The sequence below is a fragment of the Serinus canaria genome, chromosome 5 (assembly GCF_022539315.1).
Source record: "Serinus canaria isolate serCan28SL12 chromosome 5, serCan2020, whole genome shotgun sequence".
NCBI lineage: Eukaryota > Metazoa > Chordata > Aves > Passeriformes > Fringillidae > Serinus > Serinus canaria.
In genome coordinates, this window is record NC_066319.1 from 4,779,511 (window position 1) to 4,804,051 (window position 24,541).

At 43.3% G+C, this 24,541-nt stretch overlaps 1 protein-coding gene across 4 annotated transcripts in view; it reads right to left on the reverse strand.

The window, feature by feature from the left end:
• Positions 1–1,422: 1,422 nt before the first annotated feature.
• GALNT18 (polypeptide N-acetylgalactosaminyltransferase 18) overlaps positions 1,423–24,541 on the reverse strand; it is a 225,191-nt gene continuing 202,072 nt past the window's right edge. For 3 of the 4 annotated variants that reach the window (XM_030240725.2, XM_050974795.1, XM_030240724.2), the window contains exons 11-12: positions 19,961–20,125; positions 1,423–1,904 (exon numbers count right to left, since the gene is read on the reverse strand). In XM_030240725.2, the coding sequence (XP_030096585.1) occupies positions 1,758–1,904; positions 19,961–20,125 (312 nt within the window). In that variant the 3' untranslated portion in view covers positions 1,423–1,757. The remainder of the gene's footprint in view (positions 1,905–19,960; positions 20,126–24,541) is intronic. The other variant, XM_050974796.1, reaches the window with a different exon arrangement.

Here is a 24,541-nt window from a genome sequence, read left to right on the forward strand (position 1 = left end):
AGGGGGGTGTTGTCACCCTGCTCTTCTAAGTTCTTCCAAGCCTTCTGATGTTTACATTCTTGTCATGAACTTTCTCACACACTTTATGTAAATAATTATTGTTTTACACTCTTTTCTGGAGGAGGAGAAATTTGATGGACTGTTGTCTTGCCCAGTGTCATTGGAGAGGTGGCACTGTCACCCTCCAACCCTCTGGCACTTTTGAAAGTCTATAAATGTTGGAGTCAGAAATTAAACTTCCTTTCTTTTTACCTTGGAGGTTCCAGGGTGCATGTCATCTTATTTTGTGTCCTATTTGTCCTTTTTATTCTGTTTGCCCATCTCCACCTCTGTGACTTTTCTCCTGTTGCTGGCTCGGGGTTTTCCTCTTTGGGAAGCAGATTTATGGTGACTGTACATCCATCTATAGGATAAATATGGAGAGCAGAAATTGGAATAGCTGAAATTGATGTGCCCCAAGGAGCAATGCTGTGAGCTGATCCTCAGTGTGAAACCAGTCTGTAAAAGACAGTCTGGCACTCAACCAGCTCCAAAACAGGCTAGGCCTGTTGCTTAAGGTAGCAAACAGAATAAAAAGGACAAACAGAGAAGAGAGAGGAGATAAAAGAGAAGGAATTTACATCCAAATAAAAGCAGCTGGAAATAGACTCCAGCAATCCCAGTGCTCTGGTTTGCCTCATCAGATTTTCTCTCCTCACCAGTCTGAGCAGGGATGAAGTGATGTGGAGTTGCATTCACACCTCCTTCAAGGCAGGGAGGAAAGCAGAGTGAACTCATCCCTTTTTCTCTTGGATGGAGCCATTTTTTTACCCAAGTCTAAATGCAGGGAACAAGTGCATTTAAAAAAACACTGGTAAGAACAATGAAGAATTGGAGGGAAAGTTCAGCCACTGAAATGGAGGCCAACCCACTGCAAAATGTCAGTTTTTAGTTTTAGTTTTTCATATTTTCATATTTTAGTTATAAAACTAAAATAATGAAAATATTTTATTATTTTTTCATCTTTTATTATTTATTTTTCATATTTTAGTTTTCTTCCAGCTGCTGCTGCTTTGCTCTTGGATATTTTTTCCCCTTCTTTTTAACAAATTCTCTTCCCTGCCTCGCTTGGGCCCTGGGGTTCTCTCTGGGGTTTTATTAAGTGGTACTGGAGAGGAAAAAAAACTTGGGGACATAACCCAGACCTTTCCCCTGCATTTGCACACCAGTAGCTAGAGTGGCCTAGACAGATCTCTGGAGAGGGAGAATGGAGAAAATCCTCCCTCACTGCAGCTACTGGTGGGCAGGCAGAACTTTTTATCAAAATTCTGCAGAGTTCTGATGCTCTGCAGCAACATGCCGAGATCAGGCTTGGGTTAATGAAAGCAAGGAAATCAGCACTTAACTCCCAAATTGATCTCCATGGAGACACCTACACGGTAATGGCGTTTGGACTTTTTTTATTCAATAAAAGTTTGAGATATAAATAGTCTCCATTTGCTTAATATTTACAGTTGTAAAATATTTTAGGATAGCCTACCCCGTCACCTGTCATTCAGCATCTCTAGAAACGTCGTGAAAACATCACTGTGAAATAAAAACTCCTTTGTTTCCAGCCCACAAGCCCTATTTCCACACGCTCACAAAACCAAATCAGAGCCAAAAAAAGGGGAGAGAAGGAGCTGGGGGCACGGGGAGCGGGAGGAACGCGGTACAGCAGGCGACAATGCAGGACTTGCTACACGGTAGCAAAAGAAATGGGTACAAAATCCAGTCTGCTATAAGGACAAGCTCCTCAGGACATTTGTTATGGACCAGCGTTGTCCAGTGCACTTCTGAAGGACCACTTGGAACCCAAATTCGTTTTCGTTGTTTTCCTGCAGCTCCAGGCAGCGCTTGGATTTTCGGTTCTGGATAGGACCTCCCTGTAGGGATTGGGGCAAAAAGGAAGAGGAAGAGAAAAAGAAGGGTTTGTGTTAAACACTGGCCTCGTTGCATTGCTGCTGTGGGGTAATAAAAATTATAGAACATTTCAGTGTCCATCTGCTGTGAAACAATTTCCAGTTAGGGACAAGACAAGTGCTGGATTTGGGATGAAGGTCCCTTTGCCACAGGCTGGTTGAACCTCTGGTGCAGTCTGCAATAGTCTCAATTGCCTGAGAGGTTTCCATTTCAGCACGTGGGTTTTCTGGAACCAGGCTGTGTTTCTACCTATGCATTTTAACCATAGGAAAGCCAAAAGCTTTCCTGTTTGCCTGAGTTCCCTGATTCTGTGGTTCTGCTGCACTTGGGAACACCAAAATAAGGCAAAAGGCAGCCATGATAAAGAGCAGAAACTGTTTAAATGATAAAGAGCAGAAACTGTTTAGTCCTTGAATACTGAAATGTCTTTTATAACCTTTTCTTGCTAATTCTCAGTATTGATTCTGTTCAATTCCCAGCTTAGTGCTGCCTTCTTAAAGCCCTGCCTTCATTTTTGAGTTGCATCAAGCTTTAAATCACTGCCACCACACAAATAGCTACAGACCTCCACTACAATTGAATTGTCATGCAGGTGACATAAATTACATTTCCCCTTCTTTAAATCTGTTTTCAGTTGGTTCTATCCTCCTCTCCCAGGTCTAAGGAAGGCACAGATAACTTGTACACACATCTGTGTCCGGGAGGTTTCTTCCAAGACACACAGAGCAGAGTAACTGCACACCACTCTGAAAGTGGCTTTCTCTAAAGGACCTTGGACTTGTGTGGAGAATTACTGGCTTAATCTATAAATCAAAGAAGGGAGGGACTGAGACATAAACTTTAAGGAATTTAGAGATTTTAGAGGAGCTGAGGTTTTAGTTAGAGATAACTTTATTGGAGTTAATCAAAATCAATGGGCAGGCCTTGATGAAGTTAAGAGTTAGCAGTTAACTAATAATTGATTGCTTGTCAGCACAACGTTTGGTGAGCTGGGTTTGTAATGAAAAATATAAAAACGGATAAATGGCTTTGGGAACATCAGACAATTGTGGGGCTCCTCTGTCCTGAACCCAACTGAGAACAGGGAATGGGAGTTCTACCAAGGGTTCATTTGTCAGATTTGCACTGGAAAGGCAGAAAGGTCAGAAGGAGGAAGACTTCATTTACTTCCTCATTTTGGGACCCCTCCCCATGGAAGGGACCAGGACTCATTTGGAGGAACAAACTGCCCATGCTTAATGGCTTTTGAACTAATTACCATTGGAATGGGATGTGCCAAAGCTATGAACATGGGTTTGTATTTTGGGTATTCAATACTTGTACAGATAAAAGGGCTCTGGAATCACCTGTAAATTGGGTGTGCATTTGGGAGTTATCCCACAATAAACATCTTTATAAAGGGCTCTGGAATCACCTGTAAATTGGGTGTGCATTTGGAGCTATCCCACAATAAACATCTTTATAAAGGGCTCTGGAATCACCTGTAAATTGGGTGTGCATTTGGAGCTATCCCACAATAAACAGACACTTTCTAACTCTAAACTGTTAGAGAGTCTTTGTCCCTCACAGTTGGATATCAATAATTAATATCCTTAATTTCAATAAATCAGGATAATTTCTAGAATAATCCACAAGATTCAAAATGTTTGGCTCCCATAAATGCTCCTGGTAGGTCTATGTGCAGCCTTGATAAAATTTCCTGATTACCTTTCCAGACAGACAGGCTTGCAGAGGCATTTTAATACACCTCCATAATGAAATGCTGAATAAACTGCATTTTCCCACTGCTGTATAACTGTTATTGACATTTGTATTAATAACAGCAGTTAAATTTGGCTCTCTGGTGGGAGCATGAACTCCAAACCATCCAAAAGCAATAACACTGCATGACACACAAGAAATGTGAAGAAACTGCGATGAAAATTTTGTCAATCCTTTATTATAAACCATTTCTTGTCTTATCCTAGGCACTCACACTACATCCCCCCCTCCTCTAATCTCATTCCCCCATTCCCTTGGTTATTTTGGCCTTCTAGAGATCATTGCAGTGAGGATGATTTTTTTTTTTCTCCAAGTTAATTTAATGAGCTCTGAACTAGGTTATTCACATGGATATTTTGGATGGATATTTTGGATATTTTCTCATGGTGCAAGGATCAGCTATCTCGTTGTCTTCTGGAATAACATTTCTCTCCTTGAAGAAAGCTGTAGAGTGTGGTTTTCCACTGGGCAGACTCAGTGTTGCATGGCACCCAGGGTCAGCTCTCTTGGTTTAAACTGGAACTGGGAATTACACCTTTACAAGCCTAAAGCCAAAATCAAGATGAACCTCCCTGTGTTTTCAGCTGATGCTGGAGGTGCTTGTGCTGCTGCTAGTTAGGTAAACTAGTTTTGTATCTTTCATTTATTGGTTATCTCTCATCTGACTTTTGGTGCTAGAGACATTCTCAGCTCAGAACCTGCACTGGAAGCTGAGGAAAGTTTGTCTTTTCAGAAAACTGGGTCCATTACTTCCCTGATTTCTGGACTTGGCATGGAACTCTAGGCTTCCCCTATCATTTCTAATTTACTGGCATAAGGGGAGGAACAGAATTCCCTTTCTCCATTTTTTTTTTGTGGAGCACTACCTAACAAGTGCTCCACAAAAAAAAAATGGAGAGAGGGAATTCTGTTCCTCTGTTAGGTAGAGGAAGGCACAGTGTTACAACTTAAAGACTGCCATGAGGAGTTGGAATTCTTCTGCTCAATTCCCATTTGTTCCAGTGGTAAAGGGTTCTTTCACTTGAATGGGCCCAAATGCCATGTGGATTTGGGGGTAGGGGAAGGAGGATGTTCACAGTGGAGACAGCATTTTTTTCCTTTTTAATAAATTTTGTGGAGCAGACCCAGGTGTTACAGTAAATGTATTCATGAGAAACACTAACACAGCTACACAAACAAAGTGTAAACCATTCCTAAGGAAAAACCAAACAAGCAGGCAACAACCAAAAAAAAAAAAAAAACATATAAAAAGCCCCTTCACACTCCTTCACTCTTTCTGAAGTGCCCTCATGTGAAATCTGGCTTTTATGTAGCAGAAACAAGTGAACTGGGAGATGAAAAGCCAAGGAAGCTCTTTTTGATGTGGGGAAAGTGCTCTGGCTGCTGAGAAGCTCCTTGCTGAGCCCACTGGAGCTGCTGTATGGAATACAGAGAGACACCAAAATTAAGCAGTGCCCAATGTGAGTGAATTGGGTATTGCAGAGAGCACGGGTGCTCCTGGCAAGATGTGCTTTTTTCAACCACAAAAGGGAAAGGTGAAGGCTCCAGCCCTGTCAGGAGCTGCTCTGTTTCTAGGAGATGAGAGGCCAGTGCAGAGCCACTGCTTCAGCCTTCAGAGTGGGTGCAGTGTGCCCACACTTTACCCAGACTCATTAAGAAAATTAAATCCTCCTCAAAGAATTAGGCCCAAACATTCTGCAAGGGTTTTGAAAGCTGCACTCTGCCCCGGGGGCTCTTGTGAAATCCAGCTGTGCTGGACGGGGCTGGAGCACAGCTGGATGAGCACTCCCAGCTCACCTCCACAGCAGCTCTCCAGGGAGCTGGGCAGATCCTTTAAATCCCCACAGAGCCACTTGTTCTTCCCTGCACAGAGCCTTGAACGTGTCCCCCAGCAATGGCCTGGGATGCAGCAAGGGAGAAAGCCAGGATGGACACGGCTGGCTCCCAGATCCACGGGGACAGGGAGGGACAAGAGCAGTGCCTGGCTCAGCCCTGGCTCTGCTTTGGCTTTAGAACTGTTCTGAAGCACAGGGAGGAAGGTTTCTATGGCACTTACTTAAAATTTCCTGCTGTTTTTCTACTTAACTGGGTTTGTTTTCACCCCTCCCTGGGACAGGGGTGCTGTCCTGTCAGCTCTGGGCTGCTGGCAGTGCGCCTGATACAGGTGGCAAAGCCTGGACTAGTGAGCTGTGTAAGGATTAAAGCTAACACTGTCTTTTGCTCCTCTAACTGGCTTGGCCTCCAAATTTACAGCATTCCTGAATGCTTCCTGCAGTCTGTTATCAGCATTTGGAACCCTAAAGCCCAATACAGGCAAAGGTGCCCTTTAAGTTAATTATTTGTTGCCTTTTTTTTTTTTAATAGTAAGCAGTTATCCAAACTTGTATAAAACTCTCATCATTGGATTTACTGCATGCTTGGCAAAAGGGTTTATGGTGTTCCTACACTTCATGCTCAGTGGAAGGTGAGTTGCCCATCTGGGTTCCTTTCCCCATTCCAGGCAAGATGTTTACTTTCCAATTTAAAGGCAAAAATTGATAGCCTAGAGTGATGTCTTTAATCATGAAACATTAACCACGATTCTGTAGGCTGAAACAAGTTTCCAGAGGAATTCTGGGCAATTGAACAGAATTAGGATTGAGATCACTGATGATGAGAGACAGCTCAATGGCAGCAGGAGCCTCGAGAGGATAAACAAGCATCCAGGTCAAGTCTTCTGTGACAAACAGACTGAATGTGTCAGCACTAACAGGTCTGGCTGGAAACTGCATTGTTTCTGCAAAGCAAATTGAAGCAATTCCTGTGAGAAGCACAAACATCTCAGCTCCTGCTGGCACTGACACACAGGAAACTGATGGAGGGCTTCCCAAGTGTACTTTTGATGCTACCACTGTCTCAAGTCAGCATCCTGGTACAAAGCAAAGCTTTTGACTTCCTTCAGAGTTATTGCACTTTCTGCATTTCTACTGTAACTCAGGGGTTTCCCTGCCAGTCTTTCACTAAAGCAGAATTTATCCAGGAATTTGGAGGCAAACCTTGCAGTCCCAAGCTGTGCAAAGGGATCAGACAGTTTAGAGATGTTAGTTTTTGCTACTGTTCTGTGGGATCTTTTTTGGTTTACTGGGGGTGGTGGATGCCCAGTTACCAAACCTGATCACTCTGTAAGACCTGGTAGAAAAGAGGGATGTTAAATGAGTGTTGGAGGTTGTCAGCACTCCTGAAAATCAGACTGGTGGCTGTTTTTAAGGACTACTCCAAAGTGAACACTTTTCCTTTCAGAGTTTAAACCTGCTTTTTGCTCATCATATTCTGTCTGAAAGAGAAAAAACATGCTTGCCTAAACATGGATATTTCAAAAAAAGGTCTTAAAAGGTTAATAAGTATACCCAGCCTCCTGTCACATCCACTGTAGAGATCATTGCATTCTCCAGTCTATTAATTTTCTACTTGGACCTCAATCAGTGACCTCAAATATTTACATGTTCCCTCTGCCTTTGAGGCAGAAACTCTAATCTTTGCTGTTGCTTTGAGACATTTGAATCAAAGAATTGTGGGGAGGTGGATGAGACAATCTCCACTTCAAACAGAACCCTTGATCTCCCCGTGCATGTCCCCAAAATACTGGGGTGCAATTGCAGTGACTGTCAGTACACCCAATTTAAATCTAAAGAAAATTACTCAAATTATGCAAGGCTTAAAAATTATTTTTTAGCTCTGTGTGATTCCCTTCTGTATGGATGTGGAAGCAGTAAGAAAATATTCACAGGAAGAAGGGAATAATTTATCCCATCCAGTAATTTATGCATTTTCAGTATTGCCTATTTCTTGGAAATACTGGATGATGTCATTGAGTTTAAATTTTCTGCTTTCTAGCAGAAAGGATAAAGTATAAAGGCGTATAAAGGATAGATATATTATATAGATATATTAATATATCTATATTAATATAGATATATTTAATATAGAGGTAACTGATTAACTTCTTGAATTAAAGAAGTATGAAGGGTTTTCCAACTCTTTGTCTAACAGGTGTGCTGTAAATAACAAATCTTTTACTGTTCAAATCTTTCATCAATTAACTTGAACTATTGTAATTGAAATATTTCTCCCTGAAGTATATTGATAGCTGCCCTTGCTCAAAGACATGCTTCCTAATATATTTTATGTGAGTACTGTGAAAATAAGGTGCATTTAACTGCTTTTAAGTATGTGAAGTATCACATGCAACAGGTTAATATAATTAAAATATATTTTTATCTCTTCAGCTATTTGGATCATTATTTACAGGGTAGATAAGCAAATGAGAAATTTTACAAGACTCACTCAAAATGTGAATTCATTTTTCCAACACTAGACAAAACTAATTATTATGTACAATGTAAACTTTATTAGTGTTACAATACAGATCAGCCAAACCATTTCTTAAGGAAAAAGTAAATTTTTCCCTCCTCCTGCCCTCAAGTTCTGCTGTCAGGCAGCCACCCAAGCACTTACATGCACCTGCTGGTACTCAGTGTGTAAATAAATACTGTGAGATACTCTGACAGTGGGATTAGACACTCCATTCAACAGTTACACTTCAATGTCTACATCACAGTTTTGTCTCTTTCCTCTCCCAAGACTTCTGAGGTTTTGCATGACCATAAATGCTAAATTTTCATAATGCTGCACTAAATTTTTAATTCTGCAGCTGTGACAATCCAAATGAAGCAGCCTCATCTGTATGGCCAGAGCAGGATTGAGGAACTAGACATCTGTGCAATCACTTTCTGTTTTGTTTACTCCAGATTGGATGCTCTGATTTGCTTACTCTCTCCAGGATGTAGAAATACACTATACTGTTAATTAAGGTATTAATATAAAAGCAATTAAACCTAGCACAAGGATACAGAGACTGTAATTGGAATAGAAAATAAATTATAGAGATGCAGCATAAAAATCAGAAATGGAACCCATGGATCTATACTTGTCACTAACATTTCTACACATGTTTTTAAAAAAAATCACAGATTTATAACAGGTTGCAGTCCTGTTAATAGTGAGATTAAGAAAATAATAACATGAAAATAATTAAATTCAAGCCTTTACTGAAATACCAAGAAGTTCTTCAGGATATGATAGCTGGAAATGTGTTTCACTAAAGATAAATGGGATAAGACTACAAAACCAGAAGAATACATTAGCCAGACTAAGATATTTTTCAGAAAGTAAACATGAATTATTACTCTACCAGCAGCAGCCAGAAAATCTTCCAGACATGCTAGAAAACTCTGCAGAAACAACTATTCCAGGTGAATGAAGTGATTTTTGTAATTAACTACTGAACACTGTCTCAGGGGTGGGGGTGGCTGTGGTGGGGTGGCAAGCAGATGAAAAAGGGAATCCTTTATCCACACATAGATAATTGTGGTTAAATGCAGAATTTGCAGTTGAATGCATGGTTGGGTTTTTATCTGGCAGCAGATGCAGATGATGATGTGTTCTGCTGATCTTCTGGGAGCCAGGATTACCTAGCAGGTGGTTTGGGGAAAAGGAAGGACTGCCTTGATGCTCTGCAGATCAGGAGGATGTGCTGGGTTATTCTGGCCACAGCTGTCCTGATAACCAGGAACAGGACTCAGAAATGAAATTGCCTTTTTGGGGACAAAAGGAGAAAGCTGCAGAGATGCATGGTGGTGAGGGATGAGTCACAGGTTGGTGTTGCTGATTTTATTTTCCTCACCACTAAAGGGGATGATGTTCACACTTTTGTGTCCTCCTTTGCCCTAATCTGCCTGCTTGTCCTCCTTGGCAGCATGCAGAAAACTCCATCTGCAGAGCCCACCACATTCAGTGCTCACTGCCTGCTCAGGGCTCCAACTTTGATACTCAAGTACCAAATCAGAGCTTGAGATGTGTTTCTGAACTAGGTCAGTTCACAGCAGCAACTACCACTGCTGTATTTTCTACTCCCTCTAGTAGGAGAAGAGTTGGGTATAGGCAAATCCTAAATTTTAAACACCTCTGGAGTTGTGGGTGAGACTTGACCTGTAGAAAATATCCAAAGTTAATGTTTGCCCAAGGTTTTCTTCTCCGACTAAACCCCAGAATTCTTTACTTTCTTTTCATTTATTGTGCCATGCAACAGCTGCTTGTGTAGTGAAACAACACCTTGATACAAGAAAAAATCCAGGAGTGCTGGAGAGATTTGCTTTATTTGTTTTTAATACTGCATTTTGTGAAAAGCTCAGAAAAGTCACCTTTTTCATTCTGAGGTTACATAAATTATTTCTGCAAACAACTCAGGCTTGATTCATCTGCTGTGATCTAGGCTTGCTTCAAGATGCTTAAAGTGTAAGACAGAAGAAGGAAACAAAGATGTTTTGAAGTGTGATGGATTATTCAGCTGGTGGGGAATTCCAAAATATAGTAACATGAAATAAAAACAGGATTTTGCTTAGTAGGGGAATGAAAATTAGTGGGACCTGCCTTTAGTGTTCAAAAGTATGCAAACCTGTGAATAGCAGTGAGGTAAAAAAAGCTTCTAAGGAAAAAAAAGGGGTGTTAGATTAAAAATCTGCTGCAAGTCTTGGTGATTTATCAGAGTAGAGGAAACCTGTTGAATTCACTGTCTCAGACATCAATGTTCAGTGACTGACCAGATGGTTTGGATGGGCTGAGCTAATTTTAGGAGTGCTGATAAGTGTTTTTAGGCATGCTGATGATCATTCAGACAAACCAAGGCTCGATCTTCTCGAAGAGAGCAAATCAGGGGTCAAGAAGGGAAAGAGCAAACCAGGGGTCAAGAAGGGAAAGAGCAAACCAGGGGTCAAGAAGGGAATCCTCCTCTTGCACTTACAGAGAACTGCTGGCTCCCAGCAGAGCTCATGTCTGTCAAACAGCCAGCACTGACCATTGCCTGGGGCAGTCTTCTGCATCAGGTAATTAACCCAGTTAATTGATTTTGTGATCTGTGATGCAGCAAATTGTTTATTCCTAGGTTTTGCCTTCCTGTTTGGTTTTAATAAAAGCAATCTCAGTGTGGTACACAGAATTACAGAAGTGTTTCAGTGGCAAAAGCCCTTTTAGATCACTGAGTTCAACCATCAATTCAACACTACCAGCTACAGAATCAAACCAAACCACATCCCTAGGTGCCACTTCCAGGGTTCTTTTAATTATCTCCAGGAATGGGGGCTGCACCACTTCCCTGGGCAGCCTACTCCCTGCTGGATAACCCTTTGCTGATATCCAGCCTAAACCTCCTCTGGCTCCACTCAAGGCCAGCACTGAGAAAAGAGCCCAACACCCACCTGGCTACAGCCTCCCCTCACACAGAGCAATGAGAGCCCCAAGAGCCTCCTTTTCTCCCAACTAAACACCCCCATGACACCATGACATTTCCTGGAAAATCCTCTTTGCCCGGGATTTTCTCCTGGGAAGCTGAGAAGCCTCAGAGAGGAATGAAAACAAGAATTATCTGATTGCTGCTCCTGTGTTTGCTGCTTTGGGATGTGGCTTGGGCATTGTTTGCCAACAGGTGAATGTTTGGTTGGTTCCATGGGAATGGTTTTAATTTAATGACCAGTCGTGGTCCAGATGTGGTGAGGCTCTGAGGAGTCACAAGTTTTTATTATTCATTCTTGTGAAGCCTTCTGATGTCTCCTTTCTCTTTCTTTAGTGTAGTTTTATTCTTGCATTTTAAATATAATATCATAAAATAATAAATCAGCCTTCTGAGAACCTGGAGTGAGATTCTCATCTCTCCCCTTGTCCTGGCGACCCTCACAAACCCCACAGCCCCAATTTCCCTCAGCCCTGTGCCCCTGACCTGTCCCCAGCTCTGCTGCCCTTCTCTGCACACATCTCAATCTCTTGCTGACAGGGAGGGCTCCAAACCTGTCCACATTCACATCTTGCAGCTGCAGCACCTCACTGCCTTCTTCTTTCTCTTTTTCTCTCTATGGATGAAAATATTGCTCTAATGAAGCAGAGATGAACTTAAATTCACATTGCTATTCACCAGCCTTGGCATAGGTTACCCCTAGTTACTCTTCTTCAGCCAGATAAATGAGAAACTCCTTTCAGCACAAGCAGGAAACCCAAGATTTTTATATTTTTCCCAGACATGTTAACAGATTTCCAAAGGTTTATGGGGTTTTAGATGAGATTATCTGTGAGAAACAACTCCCCTGGAAAACAAAAATACTGAATGACAATTTTATTTCTTTTGTGTGTGTGTTGTATTTAATTAATCTTAGTTTTCTAATCTGAATGCTTCATAAGAAGGAGGCTTAATGCATTTTAACCCAGAAACTGAACTGCTTGCATTATCATTATGTGCTTATGATTAAACCAGTCTCTAGGGCCTAAGAAATAAATTGAGTGCAAAGTGAAGGAAATGAGGAAATGAATTTGCACCAGTATTTCAATTGATCTGCATATTCTAACATGGAATTGAGGCTGAGTTCCTTGGGACTCTGATCACAGTGTCTCCTTACTGAAAATGGCTTTTTCCCCACTCACCACCCAAATCTGATTATAACTGATTTTGGGAGAGCAATGTCCTTTCTGCTGCAGCACAAACCTTGTGCAGTTTACTCAGACAGGAATGAAAATAATCTGGTTTTTTTTTGGTCTGATGCACTGAGTGTCACCACTCTTGGTTTCAGAACACCAGATTTGATGGCCTGATCATTCCCCTGAATAACAAACAGCCTCTTCTTGTCAATTTTTTCATCCTGAATTCTGTGATTTCCAAAGGAACATTTTTCTCATCCTCTAATCTCAGCCTGTATGCAATGACTTGGTAAGCCAGATCCTGCTTTTGTCTCCATTGGGAGAAAGATGCAACTTTTACTGCCTTGACAGAGTCAGATAGGAGCAGAGCTTTGTTTTCAGCTGGGAATTCAGAAACAACAACAGAAAACCTCCTTCCATCCCTGCCAGAGCTGGGGAATGCAGAGGAGCCAAGCAGAGACTGGTGATGCAAAGGATCACCAAAAGCAGAGTTCAGCTCTCCTGAACCTCAGGCCCTTCCCTTGCTGGTTTTCACTCAGGCTGGAGGAGACAATCTGCTTTTGGCCATGGTTTTGCTGCCTTGCTGTTGGATGCAGCCCCTCTGGACAGCTGAAAGGAGGAGGAATCATGTGCAAACCCCAACAAATCATTTCTTGGTAAATAAGTGTGGTGTTTAAAATTAGAGGCTAAGATATGCAAATAGGGTCTCTGTTCTGAAGGAAAAACAGGGGTATGTGCTAACTTCCTTCTAAATTAATTCAGCACAAGTGTCTTTGGAGCTTCAATGTAGTTCTCAAGAGAGTAAATAGTGAATAATGTGATGTGCTAGAAAAGATCTGAAATGCACCCACTAAAAGCTCCTTTCACTGCTGCATTCCACACCAACTTTCTAGCTGGCAAGTTCTACACCAGTTTGCAAACATTAAAACTTTCTGCTAGAAAATGACTCCAAATAGAAAACTGAACTGATACAATGAAATTTTGGTTGCCACTAGCGACAGCAATTAACAAGTAAATTTAGCATCAGTTGGGAAAAACTGCCAAGCAAATCTAAGATCAGTTGTTAAAACACAATATTGTATAGTAATATTTCTATTCCATAATTTTGTGTATGTTTTTTGCATATACATTTTTGTATTTGAGTTGTAGTCAAGTATTCAAAATAGAGAAAGCCTGAATGCATTTAGATTTTTGTCCTTCTCCATTCCATTCTGCATAAATGATACTAAAATGTTTACAGGCTGATATTAAGACATAGTTCATGGTGAACAAAAAGGAAATATTTTATTACACCTTTTTTAAAATTCATAGTGTCCTATTAAAATACTGCAAGAACATTAAGTTGCACATTTAGGCACCGATTTATGAGAGAAAAATGCAAAGTGAAACATTAACTGTAGATTTCTCATGTCTAAGCAGAAGAATGGTTCAGCTTCCTCATCCTCCAGCTGTAACACCTCGTGCTGTTATCCACTTAGCTCAAATATGAAGTACAGGCAAGCTGGGGTAATATTTGATAAAAAACTTGGCAAATATGAAATAAAGAATAAATATAAATATAGAAATGTTGCTGATGTCCTGGACCTCTACACCAACACTGGGTGTGTGGGAGTGCTCTTTTATGTCTGAGGTTCAAAACCCCACACTTGGCAATGCTGGTTACTTAAAAACCAAATTGCCTCACTAAAAACACAGGGCATAACCATGTCCATTGGCTCATTTAATGGAATAATCAGGTTCTGTTTTCCTGTTTCCCCTGCAGGATCAGGGTCTGTGTCTCCTTGAAGAGGATCACCATCCCTTCCTGCTCTGAGCTGCCAGGCAAACAGCACTGCCCGATTGCACAGCCCTACAGCAGAACAGCATGGCTTAACCCACAGAGACACACTGAGAGTGTTTGCACCCCCTGGGGTTAAAAACACCACAAAAATTCAAACTCTTGGTAAATCTGTGGTGCTGCTTTGCCAGCCTGTGGCTCCCATAATGGAAGAATCTGCTGAAGGGGGTGGGGGCCACTGTTCCCTCAGCACACAGAGCTCTGCTGAGATGAATCCCTCCTGCCTGCTGATGTCCTTGGCCAATGGATGGGATGAAAACAGGAGTGGACACCAGAATTAGGCTGCTGTGTGATGGTGCTGGGCTCTGCTCCTGCATGCTGTGTGCTCAGCAAGGGGGCATCTGAAACTGGTGCAGAGATTCTCTCTGCTTGCTTCCCAGCCCTCCAGTTTAATCCTGCTATGCAGCTGCACTCCTGTGCTTCCCTGGGCTGTGGCAGTGGGAATTCAGCACTGCACTGCCTTTGTTTTCATTAGATAAAGGTGGGCAAGAGGAATTTTAAGGCAAAAGCCATCAGGAGGAACAAGACATAAATTCAGCAATTTTAAGGTCTGTTCTTTCTTTATACAGCAAAACAGTTCTCCTTATCTAATAGCTATTTAAATGAGATCTAAACCATCCTATTTATCTGAGGAATACCTGTAACAATTCAGTCATTAATATGCTTGTCTGTCTTCCCTTTTCCTTCCCAAGCAATTATTTACTTAGGAAATACATGCTGTAACTACAGCTGTCAGCAGCACCTTTTAGTGACAGTTTCTGGCCAGAGCATAAACCAGTCCCTCCAAGCATTTATGAATGGGAAACCTTCAGCAGTGACTGGAATCACAATTCCCCACGGCATGCACAAGCAAAGTGAGCAGGAGAGATGGGAACAGGAGGCCCTGCACATCTTCTCCCTGCCCTGAAGGATGTGGTGAGTGCCCATCCCTACAGATGCAGATTCCTCCTACCTTTCTATGGCAACCACACTGGCAGCTGCATTGCTTAAATGAACTAAGCACCAAACAGCTGGAAGTGATTATTCCCAAGTTTTTAGCCCAGCCTGGTGCCCTTTCTTTTGCCTCTTTTTACACAGAGCTCTGCCCTGCTGCATTTCTCACAAGAGCATGAAGTGAGAGCGTGGCTCTCCTGCTTGGAATGGAGCAGTCACATCCCTGTCCAACCCAACAGGAACAGCACAGCTCAATTAAAGAGTCATCACACAAACACTTCTCCCTTTTGCCTTTGCCTCTGGAGGGGCCCTAACGAGGTAAATGAACTTTCTAACTGATCTGCTGCCACCCAGGTGAGGCACAGAGAGACAAATTCCACTTCCAGGGCAGGCAACTGACTCTGCATCAGCAAGAAATCAGACTGCAGACTGAGACTTCTTAAAATCCTACAGGTTTGGGATTGGCCCTCCGAAAAACCTGACTGCAGCTCTGAGAATGCACTGCTCCTGCAGAACATCACCACACCTCATCAGATCAGAGAACTGACACCATGGCCACAGGCAGCTCCTGCCAACACCTGTCCTGAGGCCCCACCTGCCCAGGTGCTCTGGCCTTCATTGCCCACAGCCCCTTCTGTGCCACCCAACAGACCCTGCAGCACCATCACTGAGCACTGGGGACAGGGACACAAAGCACTGGGTCACAGGGACACTGGGCACTGCATAGAGGGACACTGGGCACTGGGGACAGGGACACTGGGCACAGGGACACTGGGCACAGGGACACTGGGCACTGGGGACAGTGACACTGGGCACAGGGACACAGGGACACTGAGCACTGGGACAGGGACACTGGGCACTGGGGACAGGGACACTGAGCACTGGGACACAGGGACACTGGGCACAGGGGACACTGGGCACTGGGGACAGGGACACTGGGCACTGGGACTGGGACACTGGGCACTGGGGACAGGGACACTGAGCACTGGGGACAAGGGACACTGGGCACTGGGGACAGGGACACTGAGCACTGGGACAGTGACACTGAGCACTGGGACAGTGACACTGGGACACTGCATACAGGGACACTGAGCACTGGGGACAGGGACACTGAGCACTGGGACAGGGACACTGAGCACTGGGACACAGGGACACTGGGCACTGGGGACAGGGACACTGGGCACTGGGAACAGGGACACTGAGCACTGGGAACAGGGACACTGGGCACTGGGAACAGGGACACTGAACACTGGGGACAAGGACACTGAGCACAGTGACACTGAGCATTGGGTACAGTGACACTGGGCACAGGGGACACTGAGCACTGGGGACAGGGGAAACTGAGCACTGGAACAGGGACACTGGGCACTGGGTACAGGGACACTGAGCACTGGGCACAGGGACACTGGGCACTGGGAACAGGGACACTGGGCACTGGGGACAGAGACACTGAGCACTGGGACACTGAGCACTGGGGACAGGGACACAGCACTGGGACACAGGGACACTGAGCACTGGGACAGTGACACTGGGCACTGGGACAAGGACACTGGGCACTGGGGACAGGGACACTGAGCACTGGGACACAGGGACACTGGGCACTGGGACAAGGACACTGGGCACTGGGGACAGGGACACTGAGCACTGGGACACTGGGCACAGTGACACTGGGCACTGGGACAAGGACACTGGGCACTGGGGACAGGGACACTGAGCACTGGGACACAGGGACACTGGGCACTGGGATAGTGACACTGGGCACTGGGGACAGGGACACTGGGCACAGGGACACTGGGCACAGGGACACTGGGCACTGGGGACAGTGACACTGGGCACTGGGACAGGGACACTGAGCACTGGGGACAGGGACACAAAGCACTGGGGACAGGGACACTGGGCACTGGGACAGCGACACTGAGCACTGGGACAGTGACACTGAGCACTGGGGACAGGAACACTGAGCACTGGGACACAGGGCACTGGGACACAGGGACACTGGGCACTGGGACAGGGACACTGGGCACTGGGACACAGGGACACTGGGCACAGGGGACACTGGGCACTGGGGACAGGGACACTGAGCACTGGGACTGGGACACTGGGCACTGGGGACAGGGACACTGAGCACTGGGACACTGCATACAGTGACACTGAGCACTGGGACAGTGGGCACAGTGACATGCACTGGGACAGGGACACTGGGCACAGGGACATTGAGCACTGAGCACTGGGCACAGGGACACTGGGACAGTGACACTGGGCACAGTGACAAATGCTGCTGAGCTGGTGCTTGGTGCCAGCCCTTGGTTCCAGGGGAGCTGCTGTGGTGCCAGCAGGGTCTGTGCCTGCTGCCCACCCACACCAGCTCCCAGCCTGAGCTTGTGCTTCCCCCATGCTCCAGGGTGCCCCAGCACCTCCCTTCACACCACGTTTCCAATCAGGTTTTACTCACATTCTGACCTTTTCCTGCCATGCAATTCTTGCCTCTGTCTCCTCTGCCTTGTCTAACTTCTGATCCCTTACTGGGGTTTTTTGGCTCTAGCTTTGCTCTGATTAAATGAAACAGTGCTGAGACAGACTGAACTAGGTGAGCTGTCAAACACCTAGAAAACATTCCAGCAGAAAAGTATTTCCAAAACAAACATTTCCCTAAGAGAAGACTTGACAAACAGCCTGAACAATAAAATTCCTGAACGCCACCCAGTTGATGGGACTCTTTTCTGGGCTAATTTACATAATTTGACATAATTACTGTTATAAACACTTGAAGAAGCTTTGCAAGCAAGAATGCCACCAAAGCCTACGTTTCATTGGGTCTCATTGCATTTGGCAGCTGTACAAAACCGTGGAGCATGGAAATCAGATCCTGATTATACAAACACACACTACAAGCTTTGAATGCTCAATGCAAGTGTCTGCACAGGACAAAGGTGCCAGAGGTATCTTTGATGGGCAGGCACCTGATTCCCTCCAGGTGTCTGCCCATCAAACCTCAATTTTGTCCACAAAGTAGCAGTGGACATCTGGCTGCCTGACTCCAGCTGCCTGGAGACAGGCAGGGAATTTAAAATTTTAAAACCAAAGTGAAAGATAAAATAAAAAAAGAAATCAAGTTTGATATATATGCAGAAGCATATATATATGTGTGTGTGTATACACACACTTCTGATCTAAAAGATGTGACTTGAGAATTAATTAATTAGTTCTTTAATTGATCTACAGAAGCAAGGAGCCCCCTAACTGAGGATAACCCCATCTTCTACTTTTGTCATCTGAAATTCACTCATCATTACACAGCACAGAGGAGGAGCACTGTGCTACCTGAGGGATATTTTTTCTAAAAGCTGTACAGTTTTCTGTCAACCAGACTGCTGTCCATGTCCCACCACAGACTACTGTGGGGCCTCTCAGATCACAGGGTTTCCTCATTCAAACTAATTTTACCATAAATGTCTGTCAGGAAAAATACAGATTTTGTGCTGGCCAGGGAAATGTAGTGCAATTGATTTATCCTGCTTTGGGGGGTCAGTCTGTTTCCCCTTCTGAGACAATTCCCCACTTGCCCTGCTGTATTTTTACTTACCTACACCATCAGACATCCCCCTGGGATGGCTCAAGAGCCCAGAGAAGTCAGAACACAGCTGCAGCTAAAGGAAAGTGCTACAAAAGGCTACAACCAGCACCTACATCTGAATTAATAGTTCACAAGTTTCAAGGCAAAATAAGCATGGGTATGATACTCACAGTAGTCCTGCTCACTGCACACATGGACAAGAAATACCAGAGATTTTAAAAAGCAATGAAAAGAGTCTTTTTAGAGAGAACTTCCAAGACAGTCACACAAATGCATCTTTTCACCAGGCTCAATGGGTGCACTTCAAATGGAGTTCAGCAGTTCATCAGCAAGCCCTGATTACATTCATTAACTTTCTTCTAACTTACAGCATGTAAATAGAAGAAAGTTTCTACTTTCTTCTAACTTACAGAATGTACCCCGTTGAGCAATGATGCCATTTTAATTGTACTGGGTCTCAGCAAAGCCCTTTCTGAACAGAAAACTTTTAATTCTCTCATTTGTCTCTTAATTTGTCATGAGGAAAGGAACTAATTTTCACTTCTCAAGTAACTAGCTTCCACTTCTCTCAGGGAGATGTTCCTTTGCAGAAGGAGGAGAGAGGCCACAGAGTGGAGTTTGCCAGAGCTGCACCTCCCTTGAGAGATTGTAGCTGGAAGGTGGAATCACAGCAATCCTAATACTCCTAAATCCCATTTTTAAACATTTCAATAGCTAAATTATCAATGCCTCCTACTGCTGTCCCCTGCCCCAAAGAGGATCTAACACATGATCAGTATTAGGAAATAGCAGCAGCATCCTGGAGTAGAAACCATTGATTGTCATCAGAGCTTTGGGGTAGACAGTGCAATCACTGGATAGGTGCACCATGCTGAAATGTTACTGAAATGCTCTTCAAATTTAATTATACTTTTTAGAAATGGTATGAAAGAATCAAGTGCAGAGGTGGATACAGTGAGGCTCCCCTCATGAAAATACTAATGTTATCACCAGTGATCCACTATCACCCTTTGGGAGGCTGCTATCACCAGTGATCCACTATCACCATTAGTGAGTAGCTTCTTCTAAAACCAAAAAACCAAACAGATTTCTGTTCCTCGTTCCTAAATAGGTTACTTTGCATTAGTCTCCACTGAAATAACCTTTTTTTCCACCCCCCATGACAGCACTCTGTTTTAGAATCGAGTCATTAATGGTGAGCTCAGAACATTTAAACCAAGTTTTGTACCCTGCTGGGGTTCCTGGCATTGAGACCAAAACTAAACTTGCACAGAACTTCCAGGCTCTGAGCAAAACAAGCAGAGAGAAACCTGGTTCTGTTCTGCTAATAAACAGCTTACTCACACTTTACCACAGAAACAGAGCTTGAAAACGTTCTGAAACGTAAGAATTACTTTCTGCTGGGTAAGAATTACCTGAGTAAATTGCCAGTAAAGCTTCATTCTCTTGGCTTTGGCATAATTGCATTCAATGAGCCTGGGCCTGCTGTTGACATCCACCAGGCATCTGTTGTCATCATCGTCGATGGTGGGGCTCAGAACACCCACGTGCAGCTGCTGGCTGCTTGTGTAATAAACATTCTGCAACAGGAAGCACAAAGAGGATTTGTGGCCTCTGCACAGGAGCAGCACTTTCACCCAAAAGCTGATGGCAAAGATAAATATGCTCAACAGCAGCAGGCTGACCCCAGAGTGGCTTTTAAATTATCTCCTTTCATGCAGGAAGCATGAAAGGACATTTTAAAAGCTGGTCTAAATTAACAATTAATTGCTTAAATATTGGTTAAGTAATTAAGAGGAAATATGCAAATACAACTGATTATTGTCTCATCATGTGACTTTTTACTCCTGTTTTCTGTGACACTGAGGGTCTTCAAAGAGGAAGACAGACACCCTGGGGTTGGCTTGAATATGGCCATCAGCTCTGGTTAGACTATTTCATCTGAGGATAACACCTCACTGGAGAGGTAAAAAAAGAGAACAGCAGCACAGGACTTCAGAGCATCTCAGTCTTTTATAGGAGAGATAGAAAGATAAATTAAGGTTTTCTGCAAACAAATGCTAAAACCCACACTTGAAGCAGTTACCACATAGAAAAAAAAAAGTTGTTAGTAACTGTTGACAGATACAGACATGAAAGAGAATAGAATGGGCATGTTTCAAGGCATTTGTTCTCATTTTACTTTTTATATTTCAATACACACAGATACAAGAGACAAGGACAAGGGACAGACTGGCTGCTCTGCATTTCCAGCAAAGAAGGGCCCTCAAAGGCCTCAGGGATTACACCTGGGACTAAAGACATGAGTTTATTATGTGATACAAATTCTTTCTACTCTGTTTGACTACAAAGATATGGGGAAGGTTTCTCTAGAAGAGAGAAGGGGAAGGATGGAGGGGATGTGTCCTCTTTCAGACTGGCAGCTTACATGCAGGCCCAGGAAGGTAACACAGGACTATGCCAGGATTGCCTGACTGCTAATCACAAATAGAATTTATTCTGCTAAAATCAGACTATTTTTCCTTAAAATGACCATGAGAAAGATGAAATGGAAACATCATGCTGTAGGTGGAAAGCCTGTGATAGCTCAGGGGTGGCAGAGTCACAACAGACAAGAGTGGACAGAAGCACCAAATTAATGCCCCTGTCATTTACTGCAGCATTTCTGTTGGTCTGCAACAAAAGGGAAACTGGACATGATGCTAGGTGTATTTGGGAATCCTTCTGGTGCCCAGATTTTCCTGGTATCTGTTCCTTGTTGGTGCTGTAAATTGTTTCATGTGTGAGTGTTCTCACTTGTGAAAACTCTGGTAAAATAGGAGAGAAAGCAGAACAGCAGAACAAGCCAGGTCTGATGACAGATTTTTGAGCTTCATGTAATAAATACTTAAATAGATTAAAAAGATAGATGATAGATAGATAGATAGATAGATAGATAGATAGATAGATAGATAGATAGATAGATAGATAGATAGATAGATGATAGATAGAGATAGAATAGAGCTAGATAGAAATAGATAGATAGAGTTGGATAAATTGATAGATAGATAGAGATAGATGATAGATAGATAGATAGATAGATAGATAGATAGATAGATAGATAGATAGATAGATAGATTGATAAATTGATTAAATTGATAAATTGATAAATTGATAAATTGATAAATTGATAAATTGATAAATTGATAAATGGAATGCTGGAAGCAGCCAGTGCAGGGATTGAACACAATCACAACAATGGTGGTGTTTTGGGCAAGACTGTGGCCCTGGTTTACCCTCCTGTAACACTGCCAGGGCAGATGGAACCTGCCAGACCTGCATCAAAGTTAATTAAGTCGCCATTAATAGTTTAGACTAATCCAAGGTTCTGCCCCCTTAATGAAGTTTCATTGTTTTCACCCCACAGAAACAATCCCAAGCCTGAGCTGGCTGCAGTGAGGAGAGTGAAAGTTTTAAGAGGTTGAAGAGAGAGGAGTTGAATAGCTCAGTCATGCCCTGCAGGAGGAGAGCAGGGTAACACAAGGACTGGCAGAGCACATCTCCAGAATGGGTGGTTTTGATTGAAGTAAACTGCAAGAACTGTAACAAGATCACACTGCATCCACAACCCAGGTCATTAACACTCCTGCCCTGGAGTGTAACACAACTGGATAAACATTTAGAATGCACTTTCTAGACAGGCTAGAGCAGCTATTTTAGACATGTATATGATCTATTTAGACAATTTTTTTTGGAGAAACTGAGGTAGTGACCGAGCAAGGCTACAAGATCAAGATGATCTTCAAAGGGGATTGTTAGCACACCCCACAGATGAACTTTTTGTGTCAGCTCGTTTACCTCTTACCTGAAATTACTACTAGAAAACATAAAGGGAAATTGTTGGGTATTTAAATGTTTAAGTAACAGGAAATGTTATGAAATGCTGAAATTTATGCTGAAATGAAATGTTGTAGTGACAACATTTCATTTCAGCATGTTGTCACTACAGAAAACATGACACAAGAACACAAAGGGGGGGTTGCATTTTTTTTCATCAGTCACTGGAAACAGCTGAGCAGGCTTGGCTGTAACTCTGAAAAGTGCCTTCTGTGGCTTAAGGTGTGCTCAAGGAAAGCAGAGTGCCTGCCAACCCTGCTGGCTGGGCTGTTCTGATCAGCTCACACACCCCAGCCTTTTGCAGCAAAGGCTGCAGGTAATCCTTTCACCTTCTGGAGATGCAGAGCAAAGCCAGTTCATGCTGCAGCTCTGCCAGCTTCTGCAGCAATGGCTCACCCTGAGCCTCTTTTGGGCAGGAGCAGAGCCATGGCTCTGCCTGGTGGGACTACTCAGCCCTGCTTGCTGGCAAAACTGCACAGAAGCAGAACAATCCAACACAGATTTTACCAGCAGGTTGCTAATTCAGAGAGCCTGCCTGCTAATATAACTGTGTTTTTCCTTGTGGGCCAGTTAGGAAAAGAGGTGAGAAATCCTGAATTCTCTCCTAGAGTTGGGAAATCACCTTTCAGCTTGGTGAGTGGCACAAGCTCAAACTAAAACTGAAGGTGGCTGGGTGGTAGCCTGTCCAGCAAGGCTCTCCCAAGAGGTTGCTTTGCTTATCCAGTGATGTGGACAATATTTACCTGTTCTATGTATCATTTCAAACAGTTTAGTCTCTTCTACAATACAAATCCATTTCTTATTTCACTTCGGAATTTAAAATGTTGCACAACCTTGCAGCTTGACTGCTGTGTTTTCTACTGGAGGAATCAAATCAAAACCACATCACCCCTAAAAATTCAATTTGAGCAGCATGCTGGCCATCAGGAAGGAACTGGTTTGTGATGCATTTGGCCAGAAATCTTTTCTTAAAACCTTCCAACAGCCCCTGGCTCCTCTCCCCCACCCTGAGCCTTAACCAGTCCCTGCACTGAGAGAACACAACACTAACTCTGTTGGGATGAAGGCAGGAGATCCACTTGGTAAAAGAGAATTAATTATTACTGACTGCTTTTCTAGTCTGAAACCTAAAGCTACTAAACATGAAACCATGGTAAAGCCTCCCTTTAAACAATTCCATATATTCAAAATACTTCAACTGCTTTCCTACAAGACCTTTCTGTTTCTATTTCCTTACTTGCATTTTCCAAAATATCTTTGAAGGTTTTTTTGTTTTGTTTTGTTTTGCATTTTTGTTTGGGTTTTTTGGGGTGGGGTTTTTGTTTTTTTTTTTTTTTGGCTTGGTTTTGTTTGGGTTTTTTTGTTTAAGGATGGTACACAAATTAGTTGTCTGGAGCAGGCTGTAGGAGATGACCTGAGTTCCATGAACTGAATTACCCTCTCAAAATGTACATGTTAGCTATGCACACTATGCCTTTTTTTTTTTTATTTTAACACATTTTAACTTGACCTTCAGGTAAAGGGTGGCCTTACAGATTAAAACCATGCTCATGCTTTAACATCCTGTAGCTGTATAAACACACAGCTTGCACTTGTCACTTAAACAAGCTGTTAAATACACCCTCCCTCTTTAGGGGGATGCTTTTAAGAAGCATCAACAAGCACACAAGCTGTTTTGCAGTGCACTTCAGCACACAATGGACAATTGAGGCACTCTTGTTTAAAACCCTTGAAAAGATACAGGTGAAATGCATTTCACTGGCACATTTGTTCTGCAATATTGCAAACACTGCCATCAACCAACACAACAGGACAGAAATTCTGCAGTAACTCAGGGCAGTGATTTGCTGAACAACCACTCCAGTACTGTCCTGGAAGTCCAAATGACTGAGCACTAAATACAAACTGCTAAATTGTTGGGGTAACTCTGAAAATTTTACTTACAACTCGGACTTTTCATTTGAGCTGTAACAGCAAATGTCACAGCAGTGCTTGCTCAAGGGACTAAAGCTCAGACAAAGTTTTATTTCGATCCTCTGAAGCCAAGACACTTGCTGTGTGCTGATTTACAGCATTCATTCCAAGTTCCTTAGCACAACAAGCACACATTTTCACATCCC